We start from the raw sequence: 18,736 nt of genomic DNA on the forward strand, positions 1-18,736 counted from the left end.
TTCATAAAAATGTTCTCCCTCTACAGGAGGACGCCAGCTGGAAACTCAAGAGGCAGAGGACAGAGTCAGGCATCCGTTTTTTCGCGGTCCTCCCCGAGGGGCTTGGCCTCTCAGACTGCGTCACCCTTTCTCAGAGGGTCCCAAGGCGGGCGGGGGTTCCCTGCAGCGCGCTCTCGGCTCTCTCCGCCTCCACGCCTTCCCCCCTGTCCCGGAGGCGCCCAGGGAGCTCGCCGTCCAGCGTAGCCTCTTTTGGCACCGAGGCCTCCAGGTGCCCAGCACGAAGGCGGAGTCCAGCTACAGCCGCCTCCCCGGCGCCGCGGACGGGACCCCCGGGAGTTCGGGGCCTCAGCGCCGCGCATCGGGCGTCCCCAGCCTCCCTGGCTCCCCGCGCTCCTCCTTCTCACCGCGCTGGGCGCGAAGCCTGCAACGCACGAACACTGCGCCGCAGGCGGAACCGAGTGGCGAGCGCCGGGCAGGGGCGCGGGCATCCCGATCGCCGCGCTGCGCTCCGGCCACCGGCCCATGGACGCCCGGACCATGGCTGCCAAGGGACCTGGCTCCTGCGCCCGACTCTGGGCGGCGGCGCTGCTGCTGCTCGGCCTGCCGCGCCTCTCGGTGCGGGCGGATGGTGAGTGTCCGGAGAGTGCCCGCGAAGAGGCGGGCCCGGGGTGGCGCGTGGGGTCTCGGTGGGGAAAGTGAAGCTCTCTGGGGCTGCTCCCTCGGACGAGCTCGGAACACGGCCAGCCTGGGAGGGAGCAAGGCGTGTGGCTGTCCTGCGACCCCGCGTCCCTCCCCTAGCCAGCGAGCCCCCGCGCGCCCAAACGCCCGCACGGGGCCCCTGAACCACTCCTTCACGCACCAGAGAAAGCCTGGGCTTGGATCTTGCAGCCCGCCGCTAGCTTTCCAAGATCTCCTTAAAAGGTCTTTAAAATGAAATCACGTCTAGGGTGCCCTGGAACCTCCTCTGCAGAGATATAATTTCCCACGTGTATTAAATGTGCTCTGAATGACAAGGACGGTGATTACAGGACTCCCTGGGCATTTTGGCTTTGTCCAGGAAGATGTGAAAGATCAATGGAAATCTGCTAGGCAGAAGAGAGGGTAGAGTGTCCTGGGGAGAGGGAATAGCCTGTGCAAAGGCCCTGTGAGTGGTAGGGGAAATGGAATAAATGGTAGAGTGACTGGAGCAGAAAGTTCAAAGTGAGGCTCTCCTTCAACAAGAAGCTAGAGAAATAGGTTAAGGACCACATTACTGCGGGTTCTGAGAATTAACCCATCTTTTTGTTTGTTTGTTTTTCGAACCTGAATTCAGCTTTCAATACTTCCCTTAACTTAGCAGGATCACAGTTCAGTTTCAAAAAGCTAATTCAGCTGTGTTTTGATTTTGAAACAAAACCCCCTTGACTTGGTGCAGAAGGATTTGAAAGAAAAGAAGCTAGCGGTTCTCACATCCATGAGGGGTTCTAGAAAATCCAAGCTTGGGACAAATTAAACTGATGAAGGAGGAAAACCTCAGCCTATTTAGGATGCTTTGTATATTTTAAAATGTCATAGCTATTTAGCAAACAATATTGGGTGAAGCGAGATTTGACAAAAAGAAGCACGGTGGTTAGGGAAAGGAGGAAGCAGGGGGAACCTCCAGATAGTACCTTAAAGTTTGGATGCTCTTTGTCCTAAGTGCCAGCTTGTAAAACTCTGCTCCTAATTAAGGATGAATGTCTTATTTCTCCATATCCTCAGAGAGAGTGTTAAAGGAGAAAATATTGTTAAACTTTAAAGGCTCCTAGTGATCACTATTATTTTTAGTTGAGATAAAATTCATGTACAATTTACCATTTTAAAATGCACAATTCAAGTGTCTTTAGAATAGTCATCAGCTGTCACCACTCTCTTATTTTTGAAACTTTTCATCACCCCAAAAGAAATCCCATATCTATTAGCAGCCAATCCACTGTTCATTCTTTACCGTAGTACTTTTTGGCCTGACATTGCGTCATGAAAATTAAGCTGATTTTAAAGAATGCAAGTAGAATAAATTGGAGCTAGTATTAACTTTTGAACAATGTATACTATTGTACCAATTTTAATTCCTTAAAAAATATATCTCTGCAATTCATGAGGCTTTAGAGTTTCACCCCATTATAACTGCTTAAGTGGAATGCCAGATGGATATAGATCAATATTTTGTGCCTATCTGGCTTGATGTGGGTCATAGAAAATTTAAGACCGAAATATCATTGAACAAGGAGAAAGTAACAAGAGCACCAAGCATATTTTCTTGTTACTTGCCAGAAATGCCTCCGTTTCTCCCTTCTCCTTCTTTTCTTCTGCCTTCTTCCCCAATGGAGAACTATAGGTACATTTGCTTTCAAGAAACTCCATTTGCTGAGCTCCAACTTTTATAATAGAGCCATTGAAGAATTAGAACCTATTTATGAAAGGATTCTTTTCTTTACCAAATATATGCTTAACTACCACCCCTTTTCACATTTAGGTATTTGTGTTCTACAGTGATGGAAGGAGGAAGAAGAAATGTGCAGCTAAACTGATGTGTTAAGACATTTGAAGAGAGAGAATTTGGAGTTATTAAAAATTCCATAGACTTATTCAAAAATAAGTCAAACTTGAAAAACATTTAGTTTTACATTGGACTAATTAGATGTCTATCTTATATGTAAAAGAGACCTGCTACTGTAATTTTAAAATACTTTTGAAACTGAAAAATCTTTGCAATAACTGAATGCAAATTAACTGTGTTTGGGTAAGGACTGCAGGAAAAGATTCGTTAATTCAACAGTAATTTGAGTGTCTACCATATGCTAGGTACTTTCTTTGCTTTGAGGATAGAATGGGGAAGGAGACATGTCCTTGCTATCAGGCAGCTTAAAATCCAGTGGGGGAGAGAGTCATTAAGCAAATAATTATACGGATGAAATGTGAAATTGCAATTTTGATGAGTGATAAGATTAAAGGACGGAGGTACTATAAGGGCATATATTAGGAGATTTTGGACTTAGTGTAGGTGGATCTGAAAGATGGGTAAGAATTAACTAGGCAAAGGGGGAAAGAAAGTGTTAATTAGATAGAGAATAACATGTACAAAGAAACTATGAGTGGCAGAGAAAGTGGGACGTGTGATAAGAAACAGAGTGGCTGGAGCCCAGAGTCCAAGGTGGAAGTAGTTTGAGATGATGCTGGGGAAATTGATGTGGCGCCAAGTTTTGTTTTAATCCAAAAAAGGAAAGGAAACCATTGAATGGTTTCCAGTAGTAGAGTGACTGATCAGGTTTGCATTTTGAGAAGCTCACCCTGAGACTAGGAAGAATGGATGGATCCAGGGCGAGACTGGATGTGGAGAGCCCACGTAGGATGCTATTTCACTTGTCCAGGTAAGGGAGGGTGGGGGTAGAGAGGAGGTGGGGTGAATGGAAAGGGTCTGGACCAAAGAGAAAAATGTGAGTCATCCATGTCAAGATGATCTTTGAAATCATGTGTGTAGATGGAATCCTAGGGAAAAGTTTTACAGCGAGAAGAGATGACCTACTTTAGTTTCTCCACGTTAAGTAAAGACGTTTTACTGCAACCTTGCTGAACTGCTCTAGTAGTTTTTTAGTGGATTCCTTAGGATTTTCTATGTGCGAGATCATGTCATTTGCAAATACAGTTTTACTTCCTTCCAATCTGAATGACTTTTCATTTTCTTGCCTAATTGCCTTGGAGAGAACTGTCAGTACAATGTTGAATAGAAGTGACAAGAGCAGACATCCTTGTTGACAAGGACCTTAGGGGAAGGTAGGCAGTCTTTCACCACCAAGTGTAATGTTAGCTATGCGATTTTTGTAGATGCTCTGTATCAGGTTGAAGATGTTCCCCTCCATTCCTAGTTGGTTGAATTTTTTTTTTTTAATTGAATTTTGGCAAGTGCCTTTCTGCATCTTTTGAGATGATCATGTAGTTTTTGTCCTTTATTCTGTCGATAAGTTGTATTACATTAATTGATTTGGGGATATGAACCAACCTTGTATTCCTGGGATAGATCCCACTTGGTCATAGAGTATAATTCTTCTTTTTTTTTTTTTTTTACGCTGCTGGATTTGGTTTGCTAGTATTTTTGTTGAGGACTTTTGTGTCTATATTTATAAAAGATAATGGCCTATAATTTTCTTTTCTTGTGGTGTCTTTTGTCTGGTTTTGGCTTTAGGGCAATGGTGGCCTCATATAAAAAGTTGGGAAGTGTTGCTACCTCCTGGTCTATTTTTTAGATGAGTTTATAGAGAATTGATATTAAGTTCTTTTTAGATGTTTGGTAGAATTCCTCAGTGAAGCCATCTGAACCTGTGCTTTTCTTTGTGGGTAATTTTTATTTTTATTTTTTTATTTAAAAAAAATTTTTAAGTTCTTTATTGGAAGATAATTGCTTTACACTGTTTTGTGTGGGTAATTTTTAAATTACTGATTCAGTCTCTTTACTTGTTAAGGATCTATTCAGATTTTCTATTTCTTCTTGACTCAATTTCAGAAGTTTGTCTTTTTAGGAATTTTTCCATTTCATCCAAATTATCTAATTTTTGGCCTGCAGGTGTTTGGGGGTTTTACGGGAGGTGGGGGGTGGGAGGGGGTTGTTTCGCTTTTCTTGCCATGCTGCATGGCATGTGGAATCCTAGTTCCCCAGCCAGGGATGGAACCTGCGCCCCTGCATTGGAAGCCCAGAGTCCGAACCACTGGATGGCCGGGAAGTCCCACATACAATTGTTTGTAATAGTGCTTTATGATCTTTTTATTTCCATAAGGTTGGAGTAATATCTGCCCTCTCATTCCCGTTTTAAGTAATTCGAGTCGTCTTTCTTCTTTTTTTCTTGGTCATTGTAACTGTGTCAATTTTGTTGACCATCCCAAAAACCAACTTTTGGTTTTACTGATTTTCTTTATTGTTTTTCCTTTTCCATTTCATTAATTTTTGCTTTAATTCTTATTATTTCCTTCTTCTGCTTGCTTTGGGTTTAGTTTGCTCTTCTTTTCCAGTGTTTTACAGCAGAAGGTTAGGATTTTTATTTGAGATAATTTTTCTTATTTTAGAAGTGTTTTCATTTCTATTTATTTATGAATTTCCCAATTTACCTCTGTTGTTAATTTCTAATTCTACCCCATAGTAATTAGAGAACATATTTTGTACAATTTTAACCCTTTTAAATTTATTATGGCTTATTTTATTGCCTAGCAAATGGTCTATCCTGAAGAATGTTCCATGTGTACTTGAGAAGAATGTGTGTTCTGCTGCTTTGGGGTGCCATTTTATATAATCAATGTTCACTTTTATTTAACCATGTATTCATTTTTTCCCCCTTTCCATTCCATCTTGCCTCTCAAATAATTTTCTTTCTGCCTGAAATACTTCTTTTAGCATTTCCTACAAGGAGGATCTGCTGGTGGCAAACCACCTTGGTTTTGGCTTATCTGAAAAAATACGTTTCATTTTGTTCTTTGAAATATTCTAAAAATTCTAAATTTGCAGCTATTTTTTTCTAGTAATTGTATTCTTGCTTCCATTGCTACTGTTTTAGAAGTCAGCCATCAAACTGCTACTACTTTGAAACTACTCTGTCCCTTCTCTCTGTCTGTTCTGACAGTATTTTCTTTGTTTTTACCATTCTGCAGCATCTCTAGTGTATATCTCCTTATAGATTTTTTCCATATTGGGATTTGTTGTTGGACTTATTCAATCTATGTATTGGAATATTTATCAGTTCTATAAAATTCACAGTCATTTTTGTCTTCGGATATCACTTCCACCTCATTTTTTTCTCTCCTCTCTGGGAATTCTGATTAAAGTATATGTTAATCCTTATTCTTTCCTTCATGTCTCTTTATTATCTTAATATTTTCCATCTTTTTTTTTTCTCTTTACTGCATTTTGGATGCTGTCTTCTGATTTCTTTTTCAAAGATGAGTTCTTTGTTTAAATATGTCTGATATGCAGCCAAAAACATTTATTGCATTTTAAATATATCAATGTATTTTAATTTCTAGAAGTCCTACTTCGTGCTTTTTGAAATCAGCTAAGCCATTCTTATAGTTTCCTATTCTTTGCAGATATTTTCTAACTTGTCTTTTATTTCTTTAAATGTAGTAATCATCATTGTTTTATAATCTGTGCCTGTTAATACCAGTATCGGACTTATTTTTAGGTCAGTTTCTGCTACATGTTGTATCGGTTGCTTCTCACTCATGATGCCTTATTTCCTTGTACACTTTGCTGTCTTTTACTTTGGTGGTCATGGCCTTTGACACAGAATTTGTATGAGATTTCCTAAAGCATAAAATGAACGTGTTTTTTTTTTTTTTGGTTTTTTTTGTGGTCTTTTGTTTTTTTCCCCCAGAGAGCAGTTAGTTACAACTTTTCCTATCAGGTGTCTGGATAACTGTCAATCTCAGGCCACTTTAAGCTAAATCCATGGCTTGAAGTGTCTTAGACATAAATTTTTGTTAGGACTACAATTCCCAATGAGGATTAGCACTTGAGCTCCTAGCACCAATACAACTCATCCAGCAGTCCTTGAGAATGAGGGGAGGGGACATTGTTTATCCTTGTTTACTCTTATCTTGAGACTTTACCCCTTCAGACTCTCAGATTCATGTGTGCATGTGACAGTGGTGGAGTGGGAAGGAGAGGGCGACCAGATTCCCTATATCATGTGAGCCCTGGGCTTTTCCTTTTATCTCCCTTGCACAGGGGCTTGGCCGTCAAAACCTCTGTTTAATTTCATAGCTTTTTTTTCCCGATAGGCAAATGCTATTAATACAAAAGTGTCTTGGGGTTCATGCTTACTTCTCTAGGTAGGATCATCAAGTACAGTTGTTCAGGTCATGTACTGCACAATGGCACCATATCTGAGGAAACGCCAGTCACCTACAGATATGTTCATTGTGAAAAGTTTGTGCATTTTTTATTATAGCTTTTGGTTTCAAAGCTGAGGAGATTACTGTACTTGTAATAATTTTGCAGTAGGTGACAGTTAAGTCTCTTATTCTAATAAAATCAATTTATTATGATAATTTTGCTGACAGTTGGACGTGAAGTATGCCATTTTAAGTGGGCTTTTTCTCCCCTGCCTTTACCTTAAACTCGACATGGTCACCCAAAGCACTGCTTCGTTCCCTCCAAGAGGCTCCTGGGGACCCTAGTGCTCCCTCCTGCACCATGGTTTTCTTGCCTAAAGCTCTCTTTTGCTTTCAGACTCAGCTTCCACCTCTGCCTGAGTTCACGTCCTATTCCACCCATCTGTGGCATGTTTCTCAAGGCCCACTACCTGCCCATAGGTTGACGTGGTGCAGGCAGCCAGGGCGCACAAGACGTGGCTGCTGCTGTCTTGTCCAGTGGGAGGAATACTCACTGTAGGAAGGGCCTGTGAGTGTCCTGAGGCAATGGGACAGAGCGAAGGGAAGCAGCCTGCTGCGTGTGGTCACCCCAGGGCTGGGGCCGCAGAGGAAGACAAGAGTGGAGGCCGAACCTGGGCCTTGGACACCAGGTGACCCAATCCAGGGGAACCTAGGATGCTGAGCCCTGGCACATGGTGTTTGTTAAACAGCTTTTTATTTACTTCTATTTAATTTTTTATTTTTAAACGATTTGAAAGCTGACTTTCCATGGACAGGTATTACAACATATTGGCTGTGTTCCCCGTGTTGTACCGTGCATCCTCGAGCCGATCTCACACTCAACAGTTTGTACCTCCCACCCCTGCACCCCTAGATTGCCCCTCCCCCTTTCACTCAGTCCCCCCGCTAGTAGCCACTAGTTTATTCTTTATATCCGTGAGTCTGCTTCTTCGTTGTTATATTTACTAGTTTGTTGTGTTTTGTAGATTCCACATAGAAGTGATATTACTTCTCGGTCTGACTTATTTCACTTGGCACAGTGCCCTCCAAGTCCATCCATGTTGCTGCAAATGGCAAAATTTCGTTCTTTAATGGCTGAGTAGTATTCCGTTGTATGTATATGTGTACCACATCTTCTTTATCCATTCATCTGCTGATGGACACTGAGACTGTTTCCACGTCTTGGCAATTGTAAATAACGCTGCTAAACATCTTTCTAAAAGGAAGATTTGAAGGACTTATCCAGATAAATATGCCAGAGCAGACGGTGAAATTTTCTTTAAAGAAGATAAGAGTTAAAAATAGATGAAGACACCAGTGTCATTATCACAGCCCAGGGATGAATGCACTGGGGTAGTTGCTGTGCTGGGATCTTTAGGCAAGTGGGAAACTACAGTTCTGACAGGCGTCTGCCAGAGAGTGAGTCTGCTGAGACTAAATTCCCATGGATTCTGCTGTCAACCTGTGCCCGTGCTTGTCCTCACACAGGGAAGCTCTTTGTGCTGGCGTCTCAGGATGGCTCTCGGGGCCTGGAACTGGAGGCCGCCCGGCTTTCCTGCAAGAGCAGAGGTGCTCACCTGGTGTCCGCGGACGAGCTGCAGAGGGTGGTTCAGGACTGTGCCTTAGCCGTGTGCACCACGGGCTGGCTGGCAGACGGCACCCTGGGGTAAGTCTGGCCCGCTGGGGGCCCTCTCCTGCTCACCCTGCTGACACAGGGGCTCTGTAATTGTTCTCTTGAGTACCAGGATAGACAGAGTGGAGTGGGCTGTGGCTTCCAGTATATTCTTGTTTTGAGTTCTCATATAAAAACATTTTTCTGTAGATAGCAAGAAGGAAGCTGCTGCATAACACAGGGAGATCAACTTGATGATGGGTGATGACTTAGAAGGGTGGGGTAGGGAGGGTGGGAGGGAGTTGCGGGAGGGAGGGGATATGGGGATATATGTATAAATACAGCTAATTCACACAGCAGAAACTGGCTCAACAGTGTAAAGCAATTATATTCCAATAAAGAGCTTTAAAAAAATTTTTTTTTCTGGAGTTCTGTCAGTTTTTTCCCCTTTAGTTTGTTATCCTGAATTTCCTTTTAAGTTAAACAAAAATACATGCTTGTAAAAATTTCAAATAATACAGATGTATATAAAGTGCAAAGTGAGTTTCTCTTCTCTTCCCCACCTCAGAGGTAATGACTGTTAACTCTTTGATACATATTCTTTTTTAAAACAATTTATTTATTTATTTATTTATTTATTTGGCTGCATCAGGTCTTAGTTGTGGCCCACGGGATCTTTTGTTGCAGCACATGGGCCCTGCGTTGTGGCGTGTGGGCTTCTCTTTAGTTGTGCCACGCAGGCTCCAGAGCATGCAGGCTCAGTAGTTGCAGCACTCAGGCTCTAGAGGGTGCAGGCTTAGGTGGGATCTTAGTTCCCCGACCAGGGATCGAACCCTTGTCCCCTGCATTGAAGGCAGATTCTTTTTTTTTTTTTTTGTATACTTTAAATATATGCAGTTTATTGTACGTCAATTGTATCTCAATAAAATTGCTTAAAGAAAAAACAATCATGTCATCAACAAATAGTGAAAGTTTTACTTCATTTCCAATTTGGATGCCTTTTATCTATTTTTCTTGCCTAATTGTTCTGGTTAAGACTTCCAATATTTTGTTGAATAAGAGTGGTGAGAGTGGCATTCTTGTCTTGCTCCTAGTTTTAGAAAGATAGTTTTTAGTTTTTCACCATAGTTTATGACATTAGCTGTAGGTTTGTTATAAATGGCCTTTATTATGTTGAGGTACATTCCTTCTATACACAATCAAGATATTTTTTCATAAAGCATTGAATTTTGTCAAAGCTATTTTGAAGGCAGATTCTTAACCGCTGGACTACCAGGTAAGTCCTTGATATATATTCTTTATCTGTTTTTTCCTGTGGATATTCATCTGCATCCATGGGAAGAGGAAGATGGTACAGAGGTTTTAAAATATGACCACAAGGGACTTCCCTGGCAGTCCAGGGATTAAGACTCTGCACTTCTATTGCAGGGGACATGCGTTTGATTCCTGGTCAGGGAACTATGATCCCGCATGCCTTGTGGCATGGCCAGATACATAAAGTTGAGAGTCATCAGATCAATTGAAAAAAATAATAAATTTAAATAAATCTAAAAAAATAAAATACGATGACAGATTCTTTCACATTTACTCCCATTGAGAAGTGGGTTCTATGTCCACTCCCTGTGAATCAGGAACAACCTAGTGCTGCCTCTACCAGCAGAATACAGCTGTGACTTCTGAGGTTAGGTCGGGAAAACCCATGCTCAGATTTCTGGAGACACTTACGTTTGAGATGCTACCTGAGAAGTCCTAGGAAGCCCAGACCACAGGGAAATGCCCTGTGTGTGCACACTCACCAGCAGACCCGACTGATGTCCCAGCCAATCGCCAGCACTCACTGCCAGCAGTGTGAGTGCAGCTGCCTCCATGTGGTCCTAGCCCCCAGCTACTGAGTTAGCCGGCTCAGCCTTAGACACTGTAGAGCAGAGACAAGCCTTTCCCATGGTACCTGTCTGAATTCCTGACCCGTGGAATCCTTGTGGAGCAGTGATTCTGTGGCCAGCCAGGAGAAGACGTTACATGAGCGCGCTTAACTGCTCTGTTCGTCATGAACAGAGAAGGCAGGGGCCGTTCCACTTTTTCCTTCATGCCACAGGAATGTGGGAGCACATGGGCTCCAAGAACTACTTTGCGGGATAATGACCCTGAAGATGTCTGGCTGGGAGGTGGCCACAGAAAACTCACACCACCGTGCTGGTTCACCATCTCCAGGGGTGCCACACGAGGAGCAGCAACTGGATAAAGAGAACAGCTGAGGTTACTTCCAGAGCGTTTCAGTGAATCTGGAATTGTGGCTCTCTCTGCTTTATATTTCACATCCAAGTTCCTAAATAGGCAAAATATGTCCCGTGTATGCATGTTTCCATAGTGTAGTCAAGTGTGGATATTTTTCATAACTCTCTTACTATCACTGAATCAGATAACCAGGGTATTCAGAGATTCTAACGAGCCAGCTTGGAGTCAGGCTTAGGTCTCCCAGGCATTAAAAATGGAAACTGAGTCACTGGAAAGATTTATCCTCTCTGGGTTTGCTGTAAGGTGTTAAGACATATTAGTGGATCTCTACCTTGCTTAGATGCTGTTTTGTTGTTGTTGTTGTTGGCCACACTGTGCAGCCTGTGGGATCCTAGTTCCCCGACCAGGGAGCGAACCTGCACCCTTGGCAGTGAGAGTACAGAGTCCTAACCACTGGACCACCAGAGAATTCCCTTAGATGCTATCTTTAAAGTAAACACACTTACTTGATGTATTTACTACATGACATATTAAAATAGTTTTCCATGTTAATGTTTCTGGATCCAAGAAGTATCTGACAATTAGTATGTACATTTTACTGTGCACCTTTCCTACACAGCTATCTCCCCTCCCCACCAAAAACTAATTATTAAATGCATGGTGCATCTTGTAATTGATGACACTGTAGACATATAGATCTGATTTGTATCTCCATGAATTTATATTTAGTATATACATAAATCTAGAAGAATGGAGATCTAGAATGGTAAATCCAGAATTTGGGGCTATTTGTCTCCTGGGAGCTTTTGCAGATTTCATAAAGGGTATCTGAAAAGCTGAGAAGCAATTTAGATAGCCTCATAGGACTAGGAGAACAGAGATTTGAATTCGGGTTTTATGTAGCAGGGGCCAAAGTATTCCTTTTGCTTGGGGTTGGAACATTGAAGCGCTGTACCCTAGGAGTCATAGTAAACTGGAAGAAGTACACAGGCCCTCATAGAAGCTGCAGCATAGCTTCGAATCCTCTGAAGCCATAAATTTGGATTGAGATGATACTAGAGTTCCAGTGCTCCAGATAGCTTACAGAACTGATTTTTAAAATCTTCTCTAGTGGAAAGTAACATTATCCTAGACAATTTATTTCCACAAACTATTTTAGCAAATATAGGATTTGTCAAGCAATATAAAATAACCAATCACATGAGGAGACAAGGCAACAAGAATAAAAATAGCCAATAGAAACTCTAGATGTTAACATTGGTAGATGTAAACTTTAAAATAACTCTTTAGAATGTTCGAAGGTACAAAAGATAAAAAGGAGAATTTTGGCAGAAGACTGAAAACTATAAAAATAACCAAATGAGGGAAGATCACACATGCCGTGGAACAACTAAGCCCCTGCACCACAAATACTGAGCCTGCACTCTAGAGCCTGCAAGCCACAAATACTGAGCCTGCACACCATAACTACTGAAGCCCACGCACCCTAGAGCTCGAGTGCCACAACTACTGAGCCCATGCACTGCAACTACTGAAGCCTGCATGCTTGGAACCCATGCTCTGCATTAAGAGAAGCCACCTCACTGAGAAGCCCGAACACTGCAATGAAGAGTAGCCCCCGCTCACCACAACTAGAAAGCCCGCTCGCAGCCAAAAATAAACAAACAGAATCCTTTAAAAAATAATAATAACCAAATGAGAACTCTAGAAATGAAAAATACAATAGCTGAAATTAAGAACTTAATGGTGGATCTAACAGCTGCTTTTAAGTCAAAGAGAAAATTAATGAACTGGAAGGTATTTCAGAGAAAGATGTCCAGAATAAAGAACAGAAGAAAAAAGGATGAAAATATAGAAGAAAGAGTACAAAGCAAAGAAGATGCACATAATTGGAATTCCAAAAGGAGAAGAGAAAGAAGATGAAGCAAAAGCAGTATGAGACTTAGCCACAACTGTGGAAAGACATCCATGCACAGATTCAAGAAGCCCTACGAAGCCTGAGCAGGATACATAAAAGAGTTTCACAACTTGGAACAACATGGTAAAACTGGTAAAAAGCAAATATGAAGGAAAACTATTAAAAGTAATAATAAGAAAAAGAAAGAGTACCTTCAAAGGAGCAACAATAAACTGATAGTGAAAGCCCCAAGACCACTGCATGAGGCCTGAAAGAAAATCACTGCCAACTTAGAATTCTATACTCAGTGAAAATATCTTCCAAGAATAAATGTAAAATAAAGAATTTTCAGACAGACAAAAGGTGAGAGAATTCATGATCTGCACTAAAAGAAATATTGAAGGGTGTTCTTCAGGCAGGAGGAAAATAATTGCAGATGGACGGCTAGAGACGCAAAAAAGGATGAGTGGAAAAAATAAACATGGGGGTGAACTGAAGTTATGTACAGATGGTCCCTGACTTATGGTGGTTCGACTTACAATTTTGTTAACTTTATGATGGTGCAAAAGCATTATGCATTCGATAGAAACTGTTCTTCAAATTGTGAATTTTGATCTCTTCCCAGGCTAGTGATATACTGTCTGATACTCTCTCATGGTGCTGGGCAGTGGAGGTAACCTGCAGCCCCGTCAGCCATGTGATCGTGAGAGTAAACAACTGATACACTTATAACCATTCTGCACCAAGACAACCATTCTGCTTTTTCACTTTCAGTACAGTCTTCGATAAATTACATGAGATAGTCAATGTTTTAGTGTAAAATAGACTTTGTGTTAGATGATTTTATTCAACTGTAGGCTAATGTAAGTGTTCAGAGCACATTCAAGGTAGGCTAGGCTAAGCTGTGATGTTCAGTAGGTTATGTGTATTATATGCATTTTTGACTTATCACATTTTCAACTTACAATGAGCTTTTGGAGATATCACCCCATTGTAAGTTGAGGATGATCTGTAATTCTATAAAGCAGTAACAGTAGTACTAAACACTGAAAAATGGTATATAAGTCAGGAAGTATTTTAAGTATGTTAATACATAGTATTTTAAGTTGTGCTGTTGGGAAAGAAGCTAAAAGTAACATTAAATTTTAATAAGTCAAGGAAGCATGTTATAACTTCTGCAGTAAACACTAAAAGAATAGTAAAAGAACATATAACTTCCAAACCAATACAGAAGAAAACTAGATTGCCAAGAAGGAGCTCAAGCAATCAAAATATGGGAAAGAAAAGAGAGGAAAAAAGGAGGAAGAATGGGCAGAACTACTAGAAATATGGCATATTTAAATTCAGATAGTTCTGTTATTAAATTAAGTAGATGTGACGCTCTGATTAGAAAACAAGGACCATCAGATGGATTTTTTAAAAATTCTACTATTTGCTATTTACAAAAGATATCCCTAGGGACTTCCCTGGTGGCACAGTGGTTAAGAATCTGCCTGCCAATACAAGGGACACCAGTTCAATCCCTGGTCTGGGAAGATCCCACGTGCTGTGGAGCAACTAAGCCTGTGTGCCACATCTACTGAGCCTGTGCTCTAGAGCCCACGTGCCACAACTACTGAAGCCCATGCACCTCAAGTCCATGCTCCGCAACAAGAGAAGCCACCACAATGATAAGCCTGCACACCGCAATGGAGAGTAGCCCCCGCTTGCCACAATTAGAGAAAGCCTGTGCACAGCAACAAAGACCCAAAACAGCCAATAAATAAATTAGTTAATTAAAAAGATATCCCTAAATAAATCATGGGGCAAAAACAAATTATAATGGAAATTCACATATATGTAGAAATGAATGATATTTAAAAAAACATACTCAAACTCATGGGATGCTACTAGAGCTATATCTGGAGGAAAATGTAAAGCATTAAATGCTTGTGTTAGAAGAGGAAAGAACGTTCATGAACCAATGATCCATCTTAAGAAATCTGAAAACAGCAAAACAAACCCCCCAAGAAGAAGGGAACTAATAAAGAGAAGAACGGAATTTTATGAAATAAAAATGAAGCATATACTAGAAGAGATCAAGCATGTACTGCCTCTGAAACTTGATTTGATGTATGTGACTTCAACTCAAGCATCACCTATAACTTCCTGCTTTTAGACCTCTGGGGAAAGTATTGATACTTTATCATATTGATACTTTCAGCCAAAACTCCTGAATCAGGAAAATCTCAGCTGATTCAGAGCTGACAGCAGAAAAGAATTCTTTCCCAGTTTTGGTTAATTCTCCTAACCCAGTGTCTTCTTTGTTTCAGGACAACTGTGTGTAGCAAGGGGAGTGGTGAACAGCAAGTCATGAGAGCTGTCGATGTGAGAATTGAAAGCAACCCGGTTCCTGATGGCACATACAATGCCCTGTGTATTAAGGATGAAGGTCAGTGCCAGAGCCTTTGTAAAGGTTTCGGAGGGTGTGCTTGTGGGGGTTGACCTCTTAGGTTGTGTTCTCTAGAAGCTGACCTTAGGATGAGGATTCACTGAACATCATGAATCTTCCAAAGAAAAGCCAACAGGGCAGTGGGGAGGTGGACAGGGAAAGGAAGGGGGCAGCACTAAGCAAAGTCCACAGTGGCTTTGAGGTGGGGGGTGACTGACTCAATCCCACAGGGAATCTCTGGAGACAGTGAGCACAGGTCACCACGGGTTTCCTGATCAGGGGTGAGAGAGCAGGGGTATTGATACCACTGCACCTGTCAGTCATTGGTTAAGGGCTGCTTCAGGGAAGTGTAAATTCCCAGACTCCTCTGGTATTCAGTGTGCTTAGGCGAAGAGTTCCAATAGCCGAGTCACCCTCCAACAAAGATGCACAGAAGCCCACCCAGAGCCCCTGTGCATGGGAATGGTAAAGGGATCTAGGGAATATGGGCAGACCTCTGACAGCATTTGCTACAGCTGCTGGTACCGCCTACCCTTTGGTCTGTCTTCATGGTGGAAATTTTTTAAAAAGAAAAAAAAAATCATTTTTCCCCAAAAGGAAATTTATAGGATTTAGGAAACTGCTCCTAGAAAGAAAAATTCAGCTTCCTTCTGGGAAATTAGCTGAGCGGTGAGGAGAAAACAATAAGGGAGGCTCCAGGGCAGCGTTTCATGTGCACCGGAAAAACACACCTGCATGGTCAGAAACACGTGCTGCTGAAAGGAAACATCCACACAAACGGGGAGAAAGCGAGCTGCTTGCTCATCAGTCATAAATATCGGCACAGGTACTGCCTGGCTGCACACTGGTCTCATCTGGAAAGTGCTAAGGAATACTGATGCCTGGGTGCCTGCCCTAGAGATTCGGATATAAATGTTCTGGACACTGGGGTTTTTTAAAGCTCCCCAGTGATTATAACATGTAGCCCAGTTTGAGAACTACTTCTCTAATGCAGAGTTTCCCAAAGCTCTCTGATGATGAGAAATACTAGATGAACTTATTAGAAATACAAACCCTCATGATGCATTCCAGAGGCACGAAATCCCAATCTCCAGGGAAGGGGTCAGAGGAGTTGGTAAATCAAAGAGCCACAGTGAACCCTACAGCCCTGGCTGGTACTTGCTAGAAGTTTATTGGTGGTGGGCTTCTCTGCTGTTATGGTGTCTGCCTCTAGGAAGGGTTCTACATTTGGTGACTGCAGTCAAGCAACTGAAAGATGCAGCCATGCTCTGGAAAGGCCTGGGGAGAACAACATCCATGGCTTGTTTTTTTTAAAAAACCATATAAATAAATGAAAATGATCCTTTGACTCTCAAACATAGGCAAAGGTTCAGATCCCTGAGGGAGAGAGGACAGAGCCAGAGGAAAACCAGCATGACCTTCTTTCTTTAGTGATCTCAAATGGATATGCACGGCTTTTGAGTCTGATCTCTTTTCTCTGATGCACAAGAGGTAGCAGCTAGCTTTTGCTGTGCAACATACCACCCTCAAATGTAGTGGCTTAAAACAACAATTGTTTGTTTAGTTCACTATTTTTGGAGGGGGGAAGGGTGGGGAGCCAGCAATGTGTGTTATTCTTCTGGCCTCAGCTGGGCTTATTCATGAGTCCACAGTCAGCTGCTGGGTAGGGGCCTTGCTTCTGGTCGTTGGCTGGCTGCTGGCTGGGGTGATGGGGGGGTGGACGGAGCCATGTGTCCTTCAGCATGCAACAGGAGATCCTGGGCTTTCCCCCTCACAGGGCTGCAAACAGGTGGTGTGTACGCACGTGTGTGGCCCTTTGCCCACAACTGTAGTGCATGAAGCCAGAGGCTGGAAACATCTGTTCATATCCTATAGGGCACCAAGTTTAAAACCATTACAGTGACCCCAAAGCTGAGTTGCTGCCAAACAAATGAGGTGTGCCTCCTGATATACTGCACTCAGAGGAGCACAGCTTCAGCACTATTCCTGACAAAAATGTGTAACCTGAATCTAATCCTGGGGAAACATTAGCAAATTGAGAAACATTGTACAAAGTGACTGGCCTACACTGTTTTGAAAGTGTCAAGGATAAGAAAGACAAAGAGGGACTTCCCTGGTGGTCCAGGGGTTAGGACTCTGCACTTCCACCGCAGGGGGCACAGGTTTGATCCCTGGTCAGGGAACTGAGATCCTGCAAGCCGCATGGCACAGCCCAGGCGAGGTGAGGCGGGGCAGGGCGGGGGTGGGGGCGGTTACAAAGAAAGGCAAGGCAACTGTTTTGGATTATAATAGACTAAAAAGACTTGACAACAAAATGCACTTTGTGATCCTGGATTGTATTCTGGACCAGGAGAAGATAGCTAAAATTGATGAAATCTGAATATGGATTATGAATTAGATAATAGTATTGTATCAATGCTTCAGTTCCCTATTTTTGGTAACTGTACTGCAATTATGTAAGAGAATATCCTTGTTCTTGGAAATGTGTACCAAGGTTTTTAGGGACAAAGAGATATCGTATCTACAACTCGTCCTCAAGTGGTTCAGAAAGGAATTACAGGGACTTCCCTGATGGTCCAGTGGTTAAGAATCCGCCTCCCAATGCAGGGGACGTGGGTTCAATCCCTGGTCGGGGAACTAAGATCCTACATGCCGCAGGGCAGCTAAACCCACGTACCACAGCTAGAGAAGCCTGCACACCGCAACGAAGAGCCCACGTGCTGAAACGAAGACCCAGTGCAGCCAAAATACAAAAAAGGAATTACAGATATAGACACACATATATACCTATTCGTATATGTACACATACACATGTGTGTATGTCTGTATGATATATATTTTTTCTCTCTATGTACCTACACACGTCTATATCTATCTCTCTAGAGAGGAAGAATGATCAAGCAAATGGGGCAAAGTGAAAACACATTGGTAAATCTGGAAAAAGGCTTTTCGGGAGGTTCTTATTCTGAACATACTTCTGTAACTTTGAAATTATATGAAGATGAAAATTTCCCCCCAGATGGTCTCCATACTACTCCCACAACAACAATAACAACAACAGGAAAGCACAAAACAAAACAAAGCAACCCGCCTCCCCCCACCACCACCAAAATGAAGCACATTCATGATGCCTGTCAGCTTCTGTGAGGACGGATGCCAGTGTGGTGGAGTGAGCCCTGTGTGGGGGGCTTTGAGTCAAAGTGCTCAGGAGCCCCAGAACCCAGGGCAATTTGCCTGAGCCTAGCCGGCCCCTTCGCCTCCCCTCCAGGTCCCTGGGGAGAGGCTCAGGTGGGAAAAACTGGAGTCGTGGTCCATCGGGGCCTGACTTGTGAGGAGGCTTCAGATGGGCGACGAAGGGCTCAGGAATGCGTGCTGAGGGGGGTGAGGGTCGGAGGGCTGCTCTCTCTTGGGCTTTCCAGAAAAGCAAGATAGCTTCCCCATGGTCCCTCAGAGAAGGCGCTGCCCGTTCCTCCGCCTTCCCTCCTTTAGGAAGAACACGTAAACTGCTCCCATGTGGCTCTCCACTTTTCCTCAGTGGAGCCTTGCAGACAGTCAACAAGGGATGATCACACTAAGTGAAGTCAGACGCAGAAAGATAAACACCACATGATATCACTTATATGTAGAATCTAAAATCGGACACAAATAAACTAATGTATAAAACACAGACTCACAGACTTAGAAA

At 42.6% G+C, this 18,736-nt stretch overlaps 1 protein-coding gene across 1 annotated transcript in view; it reads left to right on the plus strand.

Annotated features, from left to right (window-relative positions):
• Positions 1-515: 515 nt before the first annotated feature.
• SUSD5 (sushi domain containing 5) overlaps positions 516-18,736 on the plus strand; it is a 37,189-nt gene continuing 18,968 nt past the window's right edge. The window contains exons 1-3 of the mRNA XM_057706374.1: positions 516-628; positions 8,365-8,542; positions 14,933-15,051. Of these exons, the coding sequence (XP_057562357.1) occupies positions 523-628; positions 8,365-8,542; positions 14,933-15,051 (403 nt within the window). The 5' untranslated portion in view covers positions 516-522. The remainder of the gene's footprint in view (positions 629-8,364; positions 8,543-14,932; positions 15,052-18,736) is intronic.

Source organism: Hippopotamus amphibius, chromosome 13 (assembly GCF_030028045.1).
Source record: "Hippopotamus amphibius kiboko isolate mHipAmp2 chromosome 13, mHipAmp2.hap2, whole genome shotgun sequence".
Lineage (NCBI taxonomy): Eukaryota > Metazoa > Chordata > Mammalia > Artiodactyla > Hippopotamidae > Hippopotamus > Hippopotamus amphibius.